At 37.7% G+C, this 14,285-nt stretch overlaps 2 protein-coding genes and 1 non-coding gene across 6 annotated transcripts; all 3 read left to right on the top strand.

The window, feature by feature from the left end:
• Positions 1 to 619: 619 nt before the first annotated feature.
• On the top strand, positions 620 to 4,720 carry LOC112197417 (tubulin-folding cofactor B). The gene is made up of 7 exons (XM_024338071.2): positions 620 to 1,061; positions 1,159 to 1,277; positions 1,497 to 1,558; positions 1,726 to 1,767; positions 2,188 to 2,321; positions 3,450 to 3,519; positions 4,256 to 4,720. Exons 1-7 carry the CDS (start codon positions 805 to 807, stop codon positions 4,301 to 4,303), a joined length of 732 nt encoding a protein of 243 aa, XP_024193839.1. The 5' UTR covers positions 620 to 804; the 3' UTR covers positions 4,304 to 4,720.
• A 2,452-nt stretch (positions 4,721 to 7,172) lies between these two features.
• On the top strand, positions 7,173 to 7,263 carry TRNAY-GUA. Its single transcript is given in 2 exon segments — positions 7,173 to 7,209; positions 7,228 to 7,263. It is a non-coding gene; the product is annotated as a tRNA-Tyr (tRNA).
• On the top strand, positions 7,215 to 11,902 carry LOC112198550 (actin-related protein 2/3 complex subunit 4). 4 transcript variants are annotated; one of them, XM_024339697.2, is made up of 8 exons: positions 7,215 to 7,382; positions 8,156 to 8,221; positions 8,323 to 8,375; positions 9,094 to 9,121; positions 9,769 to 9,843; positions 10,891 to 10,995; positions 11,163 to 11,252; positions 11,665 to 11,902. In XM_024339697.2, the coding sequence occupies exons 1-8, from the start codon at positions 7,380 to 7,382 to the stop codon at positions 11,752 to 11,754; spliced, it is 510 nt and encodes a 169-aa protein (XP_024195465.1). In that variant the 5' UTR covers positions 7,215 to 7,379; the 3' UTR covers positions 11,755 to 11,902. The 4 variants fall into 4 exon arrangements, with proteins under 4 accessions (XP_024195465.1, XP_040374469.1, XP_040374468.1 ...); XM_040518535.1 differs by lacking the exon at positions 7,215 to 7,382 and adding an exon at positions 7,422 to 7,445; XM_040518534.1 differs by lacking the exon at positions 7,215 to 7,382 and adding an exon at positions 7,544 to 7,916.
• The last annotated feature ends 2,383 nt before the right edge of the window (positions 11,903 to 14,285 follow it).

Genomic DNA, 14,285 nt, shown 5'->3' with positions numbered 1-14,285 from the left:
CTGACCAGCTGCGACTTAGAAGTTAGAAGCAGCTATTGATGTTTCCTATAGATAAGAAATAAAATGTAGGACTTAAGAATCATAAAATACAAGCTTCATGATTTTAACTTTTTTGTGATTGCCTCTCTGTGACTTAAAGAATCAATTTGAGACGATAATTACTTGCGGTCTCAACTATCAATTTGGGATGGAGAGCTGTTAGATGTAGTTATCGAATATATCTCTTCACTGTTTTTTTCTTCTTCTTTTTTTTTTTTTTTTAAATTGTCTTTAGCAAAACTTTAGAGAACTTTGAGAAGATTTATGCCATATTCGACAGTTCAATTTCTATATAAATTTAGCCGTGAATCGTGACATGTAGATTAGCTGGCCTAACAGTTATACTACTAAGCTTCTGCTCATAGGTGTTGGGAAAAAACTGCTTCATTAAGCTAAAAGCTGAAACTATTCATTTCCTTTTGAATGACTAAAATATGCTCCCCTCCTCATTTGGCCAATTAGGTATGGACACATGTACTTTTACTTAAATTGGGCCTCTACATTCCCGACCCGTTTCTGGACCCAAACCCGAAATCTAACTGACCGGCTGCGACTCACAAGCTGCTATTGATCACTGTCACTGTTGCCTAGGGAAGAAGAAGAAGAATAGGGAAGAAGAAGAAGAAAAAGAGAGACAGAGACAGAAGGCTCCGGTGATCAGGTGAGTACCTAACCCAGATCTAGTAACCGCCACCGTCGCATTGCCAAGCCAAGCCAATTCTGAGAGCCACTCGCAGCCACAGTCTCACAGTGATAAAGAGAGAAATGGCGTCTCGGCTGCAGAAGATCGAAACGGAGGAATCGGTACTACTGCGAGTGACGCATTCCAACCTCAAGACCTTCTCGGCGGAAATCCGGTTCTCCCTGCAGAGCACCGTGGAGGCCGTGAAAGACAAGCTATGGCGCAAATGCGGCACTTCTGTGAATTCCATGTCTCTTCATCTCTACGACGATGCCAACACCAAAGTCGCCGATCTCGCCGACAATTCCAGACCCCTCGGCTTCTATTCCCCCCTCGACGGGTCCGTCCCTCGCTCTCTTTGCTCTCTTTTATGTTGTTCTGATTTGATTTTGATATGATTCAATTTCTGATTTGTGTGAAGAACTGTGTTTTGAAAGGTTCCGGCTACATATTATAGACCTGGACCCGTCGTCGGTGACCTCCGGCGGGTGGCTGGAGGACACGTCATTGGTGGAGAAGTACACGATTTCCCAGGAAGCTTATGAGAAACGCGATGGTAACCTTCTCAAATTAGAAACTACATTTATTTTTGTTACTTTCTTCTGTGAATAAATTTTGCCTGCTCCTCATATTTAGATAATGTGTTATTTTAGGAGCAAAACAAAATGGTGTACAAGTGTGTATTTAGTTCACTCTAGATCATGAAATTTTGTTTCGAAGAGACTGTTACTATGAGTGTATTGTTTTGTAATTCCATCTTCATGCTGTTTTTCAGGCACTTTTAAAAAGTTTAAGGACAAATTGGCATCTCAGAATACATCAGCTGTTGATAATAAAGTAAGCTTCTTCCGTCTTATCTGTTTAATATGCATATTAGCTGTACAATGAGTTTAATCCCTCCAGCTGGTATCTGCCTTTGTTAACCATGGATCAAATCGATAGAAGTTCGTTTTTAGTCAGCCTTGCGTGTGAAGTTTATTGATTTGTTTTTAACTTTTCTGTAGATACCAGACAACTACATGGAAGACCTCTGTGCGAATATTAAGGTCAGTTAACTTCTCTTTCGCTTTTTTTTTTTCATTTGTAGGTCTGGGTAGTTTTTGAAATATCACAACAGAATTTAAGTTCTTGGAATGATACCTGTGACTTTTTAAAAGGAATAGAGATAATTGAGAAAGACTAAACAAAAAGGGATGTAAAGAATCAGGAATTCTGTGAATAAATACTTCCTTAAGCTGTACTATTCAGTGGTGGTGAATGGAAAACATTGTTTACTTTTCAACTTTCTTATTTTCAGGCATTATTGTGGTTTAGTGGGGTCATTTTCCAGATCTAGTTGCCATTTTCTTCAGCGTATGAATACATCAAATAGTGTTATCTTTCTCATTTGAAAAAGTTGTTTAGCTTGCCTGTTATTATTAACACAGTTGGTTTTTTTTTTTGGGTTAATTTTTAATACATTGTAGGTAGGAGATAGATGTCAAGTTGAACCAGGGGACAAAAGAGGTGTTGTTAAATTTGTCGGCCGAGCAGAATCTTTGGCTCCTGGTTTCTGGGTTGGAGTTCAATATGATGAACCATTGGGAAAGCACGATGGCATGTAAGTGAGCACTGATTCATAAGATGATTTTGGCTTCTCATTGGTCAATAGTATCAATTTTCTATTCTTCATCCCCCTAGCTCCCACCAATGTCTTATTTCCTTACAATTAAAGAAGTCATTACAAAGTTTATATTGTTTACCATCTTAAGTGTATCTAATGATAGTCTACTAGGTAGAATGAGCACGTAAATTATTGATGGATTTTTTTTATCTACATTTATGAGTTGAAGAACCCTATATGCTGTGATGTACATGACATTCATAAAATGACATTGATTAGAAAAGAATGAGAAAGATTTAGCTCTTGATTCGTACCGGATCTGAAATGAATCATGTCTATTCCTATCCTCAAAGACTAGACCTCTGGGTCTGGAGTTGAATACTGTTCCCACTGATTTTTTTCAATATAGAGGAGTTAGTGGCCACCACTAGTTTTTAGTGAAAAATGAGCTGCTTTAATTTTTTATATTGTGTGTTCTTAAGTGAAGAAATTATAACAACAGATGTTAATTACAACTGCTTATCTTGTGATTGGCATTAGCCGAGAAATTTTTAGCTATAAGCTAGAATATGAAATGAATATATAAGCTCCTGCTATCTCTTTAGTGTGTGTGTCCCAGTGTTTTATTCTCATGAATTTATCTAGAGGATAAATTCCTATGTGCAATGGTAAATAACTCATAGACTCTTGTTTACTGGCGAAAGTAGTACGGGAAATTGGTCTACTACTAGCAGAAAGAGATAAACTGTCATGTTTTGTTAATTTGTTTAGATAATGGAAAATTTTCTCGTATGAAATCTTCTGTAAATGTGCTGGAGTGTTTAGGGCTCTCTGTTACTTGCCAGAAGGAAAGATATAGCCAGGCAGTAGCCATTCATGTCACTGAATGTGTTCCTGGTATTGATCAATCTGGAGTATTCTTCACTCCAGATCTTGCACCTCACCACCTCATATTCTTGAAATCAGTGTCTGTTACTAGTAGGAGATCTTTGGTATGCTATCAAATAATCATGGTGAAATGTTTGCATTTTGCTATAGTATGAGTAGAGATTTTGAATTTGCGTCTTCTAAATTGGTATTCCATATTGGTTGAGAATCTTGAGACTCCTCCTTTTCATATCCCAGGGTGAAAGGAACTCGTTACTTCAATTGCCCCCCTCTTCACGGTGCAGTGGTTCGACCCGACAAAGTCAAGGTATGTGAACAACTTTTAACCTAGAAAAGAAATGTAATACCGTTTTTCTGTGTTCCTTTTTATTTTTTATTTTTTATTTTAGTTATCAAAGGAAAGATTTTCCTTTATATAAAGCATATTATAGTTTATTTTGATTGGTTGTTTGACGAGGAACATGAATGTGTCAGTTTTCACTTTCATACGACCTGTTAGGTCTGCCTCTAAACGTGCTATAGTCTATGACATCCAATCATTCATGAAAAGAAGATTAGTTTGGGGATAGCCCTGGGTAGGCTAGCAATTAGTGTTTCCCTTCTTGATATGTCCCGTTGTTTATTGAATTCCATATGAATGGCAATGGGATCTGTAGAAAAAGAAGAAGCGGTTAAAGGAGTGGAGTCAGCTTAGGAATTATTCCATCAATGATGTCTTGATCAAGTTGAAAATACCTTATTGTGCTTCTGAGGGGTACAAGAATGTTACACTTTTACTATCTTACAACTAGTGCGGGGGTGTAAGCAGCAAGGCCTACAAGGCCACGTAAATCAGTGAAATTCTGTAGGTGGTCTCTGGAGTGGTGGAGTAGTTAAACACATGTGATATGTCATTTCTTTACATGTTAGTTTGAAACAATAACTTTTTAGTTTTTACCATAGCATATGTATTGTTTCTTTATTGTTAGCAGCCTCTGTAGTCTGTACTTACTGCATGATTTCAATATGGATTTGAACGATGCTGCAATGTTATCAAATTTCAGGTCGGTGAATACCCAGAACGAGATCCCTTCGAGGAGGATGAAATTTAAGCAGACCTTGAGGAGAGTACTTGTTAGACCAAAAATGAGGAGATTACTTATTTACCACCTGTTTCTACTCGGCGGACCTTTATTAGGCAATCACCTCAAATTCTCTTTCTTTATTACATTTCTTCAGGTTGTAACGTTCGAGCAAGTGAAACCTTCCAAAGTGTTCAAAGAACTGAAAATTGTTTAAGGTGCTTCAGGGGTCGAAGTGGAACTTTAAGTTTGAAGCTGTGCTACCCCTATTGGTACATTACATGCTTTGTAGTTTGTCAGGGAGAAATGAAGTGAATTAAAAAACAATGTTCTTGCTGAGATCACACTGAATTTAATTTGTGCTTATTGGGTTTACATGTTCAAGTCGTTTTTCTTATTAAGTTGCAGTAAATTGTCATTCTCCCATGAGAAATGAGATCTGATGCATATACTTGTTATTGTTTGGGCTAAAGTAAATTTCTAAACAGAAACCAGTAGATTGATTCGATCAAGTAAACCACCGGTGATGATTAAACTCAAAAATTACTCGTGACACTCTCAAATTCTAACTCGTGACACTGTATTTGTTTTTGGCAGTGTGCACTTTTCACTTGTGCTAAAAAATGTCAGCGTCAAGCATGGCATGTTCACCTGACGCAAGAATGCTTGCCTGACTGCTATTATTCTAATTTTGGAACTTCTGCTATCCTCCTGAGGTGCAATCTGCCGTTGATCTGTCGCTGAGCATTGACCTGGACGTCTACCGTAAGAGTTTAATGACCGAAATTGGCAGAATCAGCAAAATTGTTCTATGATCAATCACGAGCAAAACCGACTTCTAGCGCAGCAGGAGGACGATGAACAGAGGCCACTGGTTTAGATCTGCGGCTCTGATACCATCTTGAGATAGTAAGATTGAACCACAATTATGTCTAACGCTAATGAATCTAAACGAAAATGAAGAAGTTAGAGAGAAATGATGGAGAAAGATGACTCTCATAGACTAATGGCTCAGTTTGGAAGAACTCATGAGCATTAATGGATCGCAAAGCATAGACACCTTCATCCCGATAGTGCAGAGAAGGAAAAGCATTGCTACATCTGTTAGCAGAGGGAAGAATCAGAGCTCAGTGTGGAAGAAGAAGAAGAATATATCATTTAGAATAATAGCCTCATCTTCTTCTTCTTCCTCACTGAGCTCCTTCCCTCCGCTAACAGATGTACGTTGCTAGCAACACTGTTCTTTCTCTGCACTATCGGGTTAAAGGCGGCTGTGCTTTGCCATTCATTACTCATTCTTTTTCAGCAGTGGAAGCTTCGTATAATGCTCGGGATGTGGCTTGAGATCAGCCAAAGTCCCCGAAAAGATGAATGGGGCAATAATAAACACAAATCAAGTGATTGGCAAGCAAGCTGTGAAGAAGCAAATACTATCTTGTGTTTATATAGGAGACACCTGACGTGTATAATAGGCACGAATAAATATAGAAGTTGATGTCTTCGTTTCTATTGTGGAAAAGTGGCACAAATTAAAAGTCCAAATGTTTGTGCATGTCAAGTCGTAAAGACTTGGAAATCAATGGATGTACGTCGGGCAATCAAGGTTTGGCCTCAATTTGTTCTGATGACAAGTTAATATGTGATGGTTAATGCATGTGAGTGAGATTTACCGTTAATTCTTCATCACACTTTAAGATATTTATAGTGTGAACCTTTCGATTCTCGACATGAATTTGGTGTTAATGTGTTATGAGTTGGCATGAAGCTTCCCCATGAGAAATTTTTGTTGATTCCACAAGCCTTGATAGTCCCGCTTGCTGATGTTGAATTCGGAACCCAAACTGATAGTGATGTACAACAACTATTCCGGTCAGCAGTCCCTATTTTGAGCTCTAGCATATTACTGTGGAATATTCATCAAACTACTTCAACACAATATTTTCCAATCCGCAGTGAGTTATCAATGACAAATGGTTGTTAACGAATTCATACTAGTGTTGCTAGTCCAGAGTGACTAGTTTTTATGATCTAATCGCTGAAAGGAAACAACAATTTTAAATGTATTTAAATTAGCTATTCTACTCTCAAAATTGAACTTTTATATTTCAAAATAAAAATAATTGAAATAAAGAAAAATTAGAAAATGTAATATGCTATCATTTTCCCAAATGTAAATGCCACATTTTGTTATAGAAATTTGGGATCTCTAGCACACTATTGCGCACCACTCATTGTACTAAGTACCATATATCCAATTCCCCTTGCACCGTTCATTTTGTTTGTCTTTTTCTCATGAACAGAGCAGTGATTGTTCTGCTTTTGATCATGCGTGTTATTTTTTTCGAGAGATTCTTAAGTAGGACAGGCGTGCCACATGGCGATACGCTCAACCAATCATTACTTATGCAGATGGGTGTTTTGGGTATTTCATTTCATTAAACATGGTAGTTTCATAATACAATTAAAAAATAGAAAGACTTGATTTTTTTCTACCTGTAGTAGACTCACTAGACTGACAAGTTTAAGCTATTTTTTTTTTTTTGGTCTATATAAGGGCTCTTGTCTGGTGCCTTCTAGTTATCAATTTCTATCACTTAAATCCTAATTTCTCTCGATTAGATTCTATTTTCACTCTTTTCACATCATCCATTCTTCTGCAGAAAATTTCCATCTTACATCACGTGTGGTGTTTCTAGTTAATCCTAAACCGAGCATTGATCCAGACGCCTAAAGTAAATATGGATAATTTGATTGCTTTTGTTGTGTGTTTGTGATATAACCTATACAAAGTAATATTGATTTGATGACACGACATAATGACTTCAATTGATATGCTTCCTAATTTATTATTGATTTTCTAACTTATATATATACTTTATTCCTCCCCCTTATTAACAAACCGACCTTAGCTCAGTTGGTAGAGCGGAGGACTGTAGTGGGTAAAGCCGTCAGATATCCTTAGGTCACTGGTTCGAATCCGGTAGGTCGGATTAAATTTTTTGTTGTTTTTTGTTCTGCCTCATTTCTTCTTCATAATTGATTCCCTGTTCAAATCTCGCTACGATTTCGGAGGCAGCAGGCAGTTGGTCTAATCTCTCAATCTCAAATGGTAAGCCATCCCATTTACTCTTTTTCTCTTTTTCATTTCAGATTGTTCTTCTTCATGTTGGCGGTACAATCTCCTTTGTTTCCCCATAGAGTCCTTTTGTTCGATAAAGCTTTCATCTTTTTATATCTTACTCTCAACTTGTGGCTGGAATTAACTTAACTTAGGGCCCGTTTGGATATAGGGATTTGGATTTGGATTTGAAACCCCCAAATCCAAATCTGCTTGTTTGGCTGTGCCTTCTTAAGTGAGTATTTGGATTTCTTCAAAATCACCCCAGAGATTTCAGATTACCAACTTTTGATGATTTCAAATCATCAGGTCTTGGATTCCTTGAAAGAACAGATCGTGCACTCTCTTTCTTCTTTTCTCCTCTTACTCTCTCTCTTTCTCTGCGTTTCGGCTCAGCTTCTGTATCTTCTTCTGCGTCGCCGACGACTCATCGACGCCGGCAATGGTGGCTGAGCTCTCCGCCGCCGCCGACTTCATCCCCTCCAAGTCAAGTTTCAGATTGCTCTGAAGCCTTTGATGGTTGAGGTGGATGCTGTTCTACTATTACAAAATCTAAATCTTCAATTATAAATCTCTATCTATCTTTTTTAATCCAAACAGCAAAATGTAGAATACACATATTTTAATTCTGCAGATTTTAAATACATAAGATTTGAAATTCAAAATTCAAAATCCAAATCAAAATTCTGTTTCCAAACGGGGCCTTAATATATTCACCTGATTCCAGTAATGGGTAGTGATTTTGATTTTGTTTTTGGTCTCAGGCAAACACTTTGAGATTGTACTTGACCTGCATACGCAACACTCTAGATGCTGCAATGTGCCTGCAGGTACTATCTATCTCTATATCTATGTCTATATATCTGTCATTCACAACAAGTCTTCTTCTTATCATGCCTGTTGAATGGCTTGTGATGTGTGCACCCTGCAGAATTTTCCTTGTCAAGAAGTTGAAAGGCATAACAAGCCAGAAGTTGAGTTAAAGTAAGTTCGTCAGCTGCACTTTGATCTTAATAATATTAGACCAGCTTCCCCCTTTTAGTTATAATTTTCATTTTGTATGACTTACAACAGAAAAAGGCAAACAGGTTCTGTGGACACACAAGGAACATAATTTTTATTTATATGTCATTAAACTAACATTAAGAATTCAACTAAGGAACTGTTGTAGTTTATGTTTTAAGAATTATGTAAGCTAGTTCTTGTGCAGCATATTAGCCTATTTGAATACTGTGCCATTATTATTTAATAGACTCCAGTGGAATTTAAACAATGTTATCATTACAAAATCTTGATATTTTGGGTTCTAACCTGTACAATGTGGGGAACCACATCTCCTTTCCTTGTTGTCTCACTGTTTATGTTTTACAGGCATATCAATTGAATTCATCAGATATATGTGAGTCAAGTTGTTTACATTCAAGTCATATGTCAAGTTTTAGAAGCATTCAATAGGAAATAAGTTAGACAATCAAGAAACTTATTAGGAGGTCAGGGAAAAACTATGATGCCTCACATGCTTTCAGCCTAAAACATGTCACTTTAAATGCTTTTGCAAGTATGCGTGAAGATTGAACGAGGTCTCATAGAACAACCTAGTTGCTCATTGTTAGATATATGATTGAAAGTTAAAGTGCCATTTACAAGTGTTGACTGAATTATTTTGTGAGGAAGGCTGTAATCCTCTGTTTATTTTTTGCAGGACCAGCCCAGAACTTCTGCTAAATCCTGTGAGAACCATCTTGCTATAGTGAAAAAATAGTATTCCTATCCCACCCTTCCTACTTTAATGGTTATGTTTGAAAAAGTTGGTTTATTGCATATATGTGGTTCCTAATGTCTTGAGCTGTTGGAGGACTCACATTCGTTTTTCTTTTCCACACTTGATCTAAATAAGCATGTTGGAATGTGTAAACTTTGTCGTATCAGTTACAAAGTTTGGCAAAGATGGTTCTCATTCATGCCCAAGCTTTATTAGCAATATCTTTACCATTTTCAGACAAATTCTCTGCGTAGGGATGAAGAATTTCAAAGTTGAACAGGCATATAAAAGGCGGAAGTTAGAGCTAATAAAGCGGAAACATCCTCAGCATTTCCTCTCCATTTTTGTTTTAATGTTCTGGTAGATACATACTTTGAGTATTCATGCCATATAGTAGGAACAGCTCTTTTTGCTAGGTTACGAAATTTGGTCTTCCCCTGAAAAGTTAATCTCCAGACTTCATAGTTTAAGCTTACAGCTTACAGGATTTTATAACTGTCAGTGAACACATAAAACTCAGAAATTCTGGAAAAAGAATTTTGTTACGTAGCTTGTTAAGGTTATTTTCTCCAGGAGTTTGACATCAGTCTTTTGGTCATGGAATTGCTATTACAGGTTTTGATATGTCGAAATGAGGCTGAAAAATGCTTGATTGAGACATCTATTAATTCCCTTCGTATAAGCCTCAAGGTGAGTATCCATATTTGAATGCTTAAGTGAGAGTTGGAACTATGCCTATCTGAGTTTGAAATTGTTTAAATAAATCACTACTTTTGCTTGCATTTTTTGTTTGTTTCGTCTGCTCGTCTGAACAACCTAAACACAACTGTATCTTTCCACTCAGTTGTTATAGACCTTTCTCAATAAACCTGTTTTATAAAGGGTGTATATTGGGTGGACAACTATATGTATTTATGCTGTCTGTGAGCCTTATTGGTGGATAATGTCTACATTTTATCCAACTAATTGGAACATTACTATTTTCACAGACTTCAAAATAACGTGTAATATGTGAATGATGAAGTGGTTAAAAATAAGTAGAGGTTATATTTAAGTGATATGTAAAGTTCTGGCAAAACAATATCCAGAACACACTATTTCCAATTATTACTTTCGCTTAAGAAAATATAGTTATGAGAAGAGGCAGAAAGTGCACTCAAGCTTAATATGCATGCAAATCACGGACTGCGAGGATGAGTTTGCTGATTCTTGCGATTTGTGTATCGTTATTTGTTAGACAACGTTCTGGTTTTGGAGGATCAAAAAGGCGATAGTTGTGGAATATTAAGGTGTTTGAAGGAAAATATAATGAAGAGGTGCATTTACTTTTAACATAGAGCGCACTTTCTGCCTTTATGTGGGCATGAACATAGAGTTTAGACTTCAGAGATGTACAATTGTTCATTACGCTTCAACTGCAAGCAGATTTGGGAGCTACAGGTTATTCAGATTAATGTAGTGTGAAGTTTTCAGTAGGTGACTTCTGTATAGCTAGCTGGATGACTGGATTACTGAGATTTTTACTGTACCATTGGTGGATTGCTTGCACATTGCTGTTTTCTGATTTTTAACTTCAATTGAGGTGTTATATATTAGAAGAAAAGCCACATTCTGAATTGGGTAGCAAGATAATCATCTCTACTTTTTTCCCAATTTTGGGATAGCTTACAATTCTCACCTCATTATCCCATTTCTCTTTTCCCTCATATCCTTTTTGTTGGCTTCTCTCTTGTATAGGTAAAGCAGGCAGATGAACTTGAAAACATACTAACTAAAAAGTTTCTTAGATTTTTGTCAATGAGGGCAGAAGCATTTCAGGTATTGAGAAGAAAGCCCGTACAGGTACGTAAATTTCTATGGAGTTAAAATATTTTGTGAATTTATACTGCTTGAAAAACTGGAGTGGTTTGCATTTACTTGACTTCTTTGGTTAATTATACATGTGAATTTTACAGGGTTGTAGGCAGCAACTAATCACCCCATGTTTACTTTATTGCTTTATTATGCAGGGTTATGACATTAGCTTTCTTATAACAAATTATCACTGTGAAGAGATGCAGAAGCACAAGCTCATTGATTTTATTATACAGTTCATGGAGGCAAGTCTACCTAAACCTGTATAAAACTGCATGTTTTTGTTAAATGCCTGTTTGAAACTGCTGTTTTATTTATGAAACACCCAAATATGCTAAGATGTGCATGTAAAAATATATTTTTATGTGCTAAGTGAATCCGTAACTTGTGTGAATCTTTGTTACTAGTTACCCATTTGACCTTATAGTCATCGGTAGCTTCAGTGCAAATTCATTGTGAACTTCCTTTGGTCTTGAGAGGCTTTAAGTTATTAGTTTGCCATACTACTCATTTTATTACACCGGTTTTTATATTTAACATTTTGGTCTGCAGCTGGTTCTGGTTAGTAGGTATCAAAGGTGGAGGAGTATCAAAGATGTGATATTGGTTATTTTTATGGTTCTTAAAATTCTTAATCTATTGCTACTTCAATTGCAGGATATTGATAAAGAGATTAGTGAGTTAAAGATGTCAGTGAACACACGAGGCAGGCTGGTGGCTACGGAGTTTCTTAAACAATTTATCTAATAGTGGATTACTAATTGTATATGAATCATATGGTAATTCTATGCATTTGAGACATTGTTATCCGGGGCTTATATTGGTTGAATGATCTATTACAAGCTGTACAACATTCTTTTATGAGTTGAACTTATTCTGAGATTCTTTTATTTTATTTTATGTTTTTATTTATTTATTTTAATAGAAAGTTCTATAATTCTTCAAGAGTTGAGGAGGCCAATTCTTTTGTACTCGTACAGAAAGGTGAGAAAATGGTTGTTTCCCATATGTTCTTCGATGTTCTACTTCTCATTTAGTTTTTCCTGCATATGAAATTAAGTAGTGGAAATGCTTCATTCTGAAGTTTTCACGTCAAGAGAAGAAATGTTCTTGGTGGCATGGTGCCAATCAGTGGATTTGCCAGGTTTGAGACAGGAAATGCCCTATGTGCACAAAAAGCTTATACATAAAGGGAGACACTTTTGGCGACGAATTATCCGCCTGCAATAACATCTCACAGAAAATTAATTGAAAAAGAATGCATTTTTTTTTTTAGGGCAACGGAAGACTAATCCATTGATCGAAATCATGACACTCGGTCAAGCATGAAGGGTACAAGCACCCCTCATATTACAATGCAAGATCAGTAGAGTACTAAAATCCATAACAGAAACTCCAAAAAGGACTAAATCCTAAAGGAACTGCTGAAAATAATTTTCAACTCTCTAACCCTACACGGCTCTAGAATAGAACCACTGGTCTGAACATTTTGACACCTAAGGCCCAAATGGTGTAAGTCGCAACACTCAACACAGCCACAACAATATTCGAGGAAACAGTACAGGATAAAGAGCAGGATAGGCCACTTCCCAGAAATCCCAAAACCAAGCCCGACTCAAGTGTTGGAGGAAAGGGGAACATAACCAAATAGGCCCAATTCACTAGCCTGCATCTGCAGCCCAGATCGGTAGAGGCCCAACAACCCACTACCCAAACCCTTCGCCTCCCACCCCCAGATCAACCGGTTCTGGCCTTGCAGAAGATGCGGCCTTCACCTATCACCGCTCCGGTGGCCGTCCACAGTCCTCCCCCATCAAGAAAGCCAGAAAAAAACCCCCCTTGGATCTAACTCGAGACCACCTGCAATCGAAAGAAAAAGACAAGAGCCTACGCACGAAGCCTCCAGTGAAGTCCCGACAAGCTCTTCAGGCCTCCACAGTAACCAGACCGGCGCTACTCACCGCCCCCTGCAATTTGATGCCCTCCGATCAACGTCACAAATAGAGGTGGCAAACGGACCACTAAGCACGAGCCCGGCACGCTTAAAAGCGGCCCGCCACGGCCCAAGCCCGTTAGAATAACGACCCTAAACACTGCTCTAGAATGGAACCACTGGTCTGAACATTTTGACACCTAAGACCCAAATGGTGTAAGTCACAACACTCAACACAGCCACAGCAACATTCGAGGAAACAGTACAGGATAAAGAGCAGGATAGGCCACTTCCCAGAAATCCCAAAACCAAGCCCGACCCAAGTGTTGGAGGAAAGGGGAACATAACCAAATAGGCCCAATTCACCAGCCTGCATCTGCAGCCCAGATCGGTAGAGGCCCAACAACCCACTACCCAAACCCTTCGCCTCCCACCCCAAGATCAACCGATTCTGGCCTTGCAGAAGATGTGGCCTTCGCCCATCACCGCTCCGGTGGCCGTCCACAGTCCTCCCCCATCAGAAAGCCAGAAAAAACCCCCCTTGGATCTAACTCGAGACCACCTGCAATCGAAAGAAGAAGACAAGAGCCTACGCACGAAGCCTCCAGTGAAGCCCCGACAAGCTCTTCACGCCTCCACAGTAACCAGACCGGCGCTACTCACCGCCCCCTGTAATTCGATGCCCTCCGATCAATGTCACAAATAGAGGTGGCAAACGGGCCACTAAGCACAAGCATGGCACGAGCCCGGCACTCTTAAAAGCAACCCGCCACGGCCCAAGCCAGTTAGAATAACGGGTCGGGCTGAGCCTAAGAATATTGGCCCATTGGCCCCGCCCGGCCAGAGCCCGTAATGGGCCCGGCACGGCCCGAGCATGACATATTGTGGGCCGGCCCGTTACAAACACAAAATTTCATTTTATTTTTAAAAATATTAAAAAACTACAATGATGAGATTTAAATATGAGACCTTTTTATTTAAAATTTCATAACAATTCCACTAATGCTTTATTCTATATTGTCAAAATAATGAAATAAAAAATTATATCCTTGTTTTGACATAAGAATAAAGACTAATCTCATAATAATTCAACTATAGAATGAAGAAAAGAATAATAAATACTAAATCTTCATTATATTTATAAAGATTAATCTCACAATAATATACTAAAAACAATATATTTTGAGTTTTTTTTTTCTTTATTTCTTATAGTGGAATATAAAAATTATTAGAAATCTAATCTTAAAAAACTAAGATTAAGAAAAACATTGTAGAACTTAATTTATTTTAATTTTCTAAATAGTTAAATAAAATTAATTTTTTATTTGTTCAAATTAAGATTTTA

This window comes from Rosa chinensis, chromosome 4 (assembly GCF_002994745.2).
Source record: "Rosa chinensis cultivar Old Blush chromosome 4, RchiOBHm-V2, whole genome shotgun sequence".
NCBI lineage: Eukaryota > Viridiplantae > Streptophyta > Magnoliopsida > Rosales > Rosaceae > Rosa > Rosa chinensis.
Note: the sequence above shows the minus strand (reverse complement) of the source record. Positions and strands in the feature narration are given on the sequence as shown.

Coding starts and splice junctions, on each gene's coding strand:
- LOC112197417 (XM_024338071.2), top strand. CDS start 805: ATGGCGTCTCGGCTGCAGAAGATCGAAACGGAGGAATCGGTACTACTG. Junction 1,062..1,158: donor TTCTATTCCCCCCTCGACGG/GTCCGTCCCTCG, acceptor GTGTTTTGAAAG/GTTCCGGCTACATATTATAG. Junction 1,768..2,187: donor ACCTCTGTGCGAATATTAAG/GTCAGTTAACTT, acceptor AATACATTGTAG/GTAGGAGATAGATGTCAAGT.
- LOC112198550 (XM_040518535.1), top strand. Junction 8,222..8,322: donor ATGCTGCAATGTGCCTGCAG/GTACTATCTATC, acceptor TGCACCCTGCAG/AATTTTCCTTGTCAAGAAGT. Junction 8,376..9,093: donor AAGCCAGAAGTTGAGTTAAA/GTAAGTTCGTCA, acceptor TATTTTTTGCAG/GACCAGCCCAGAACTTCTGC.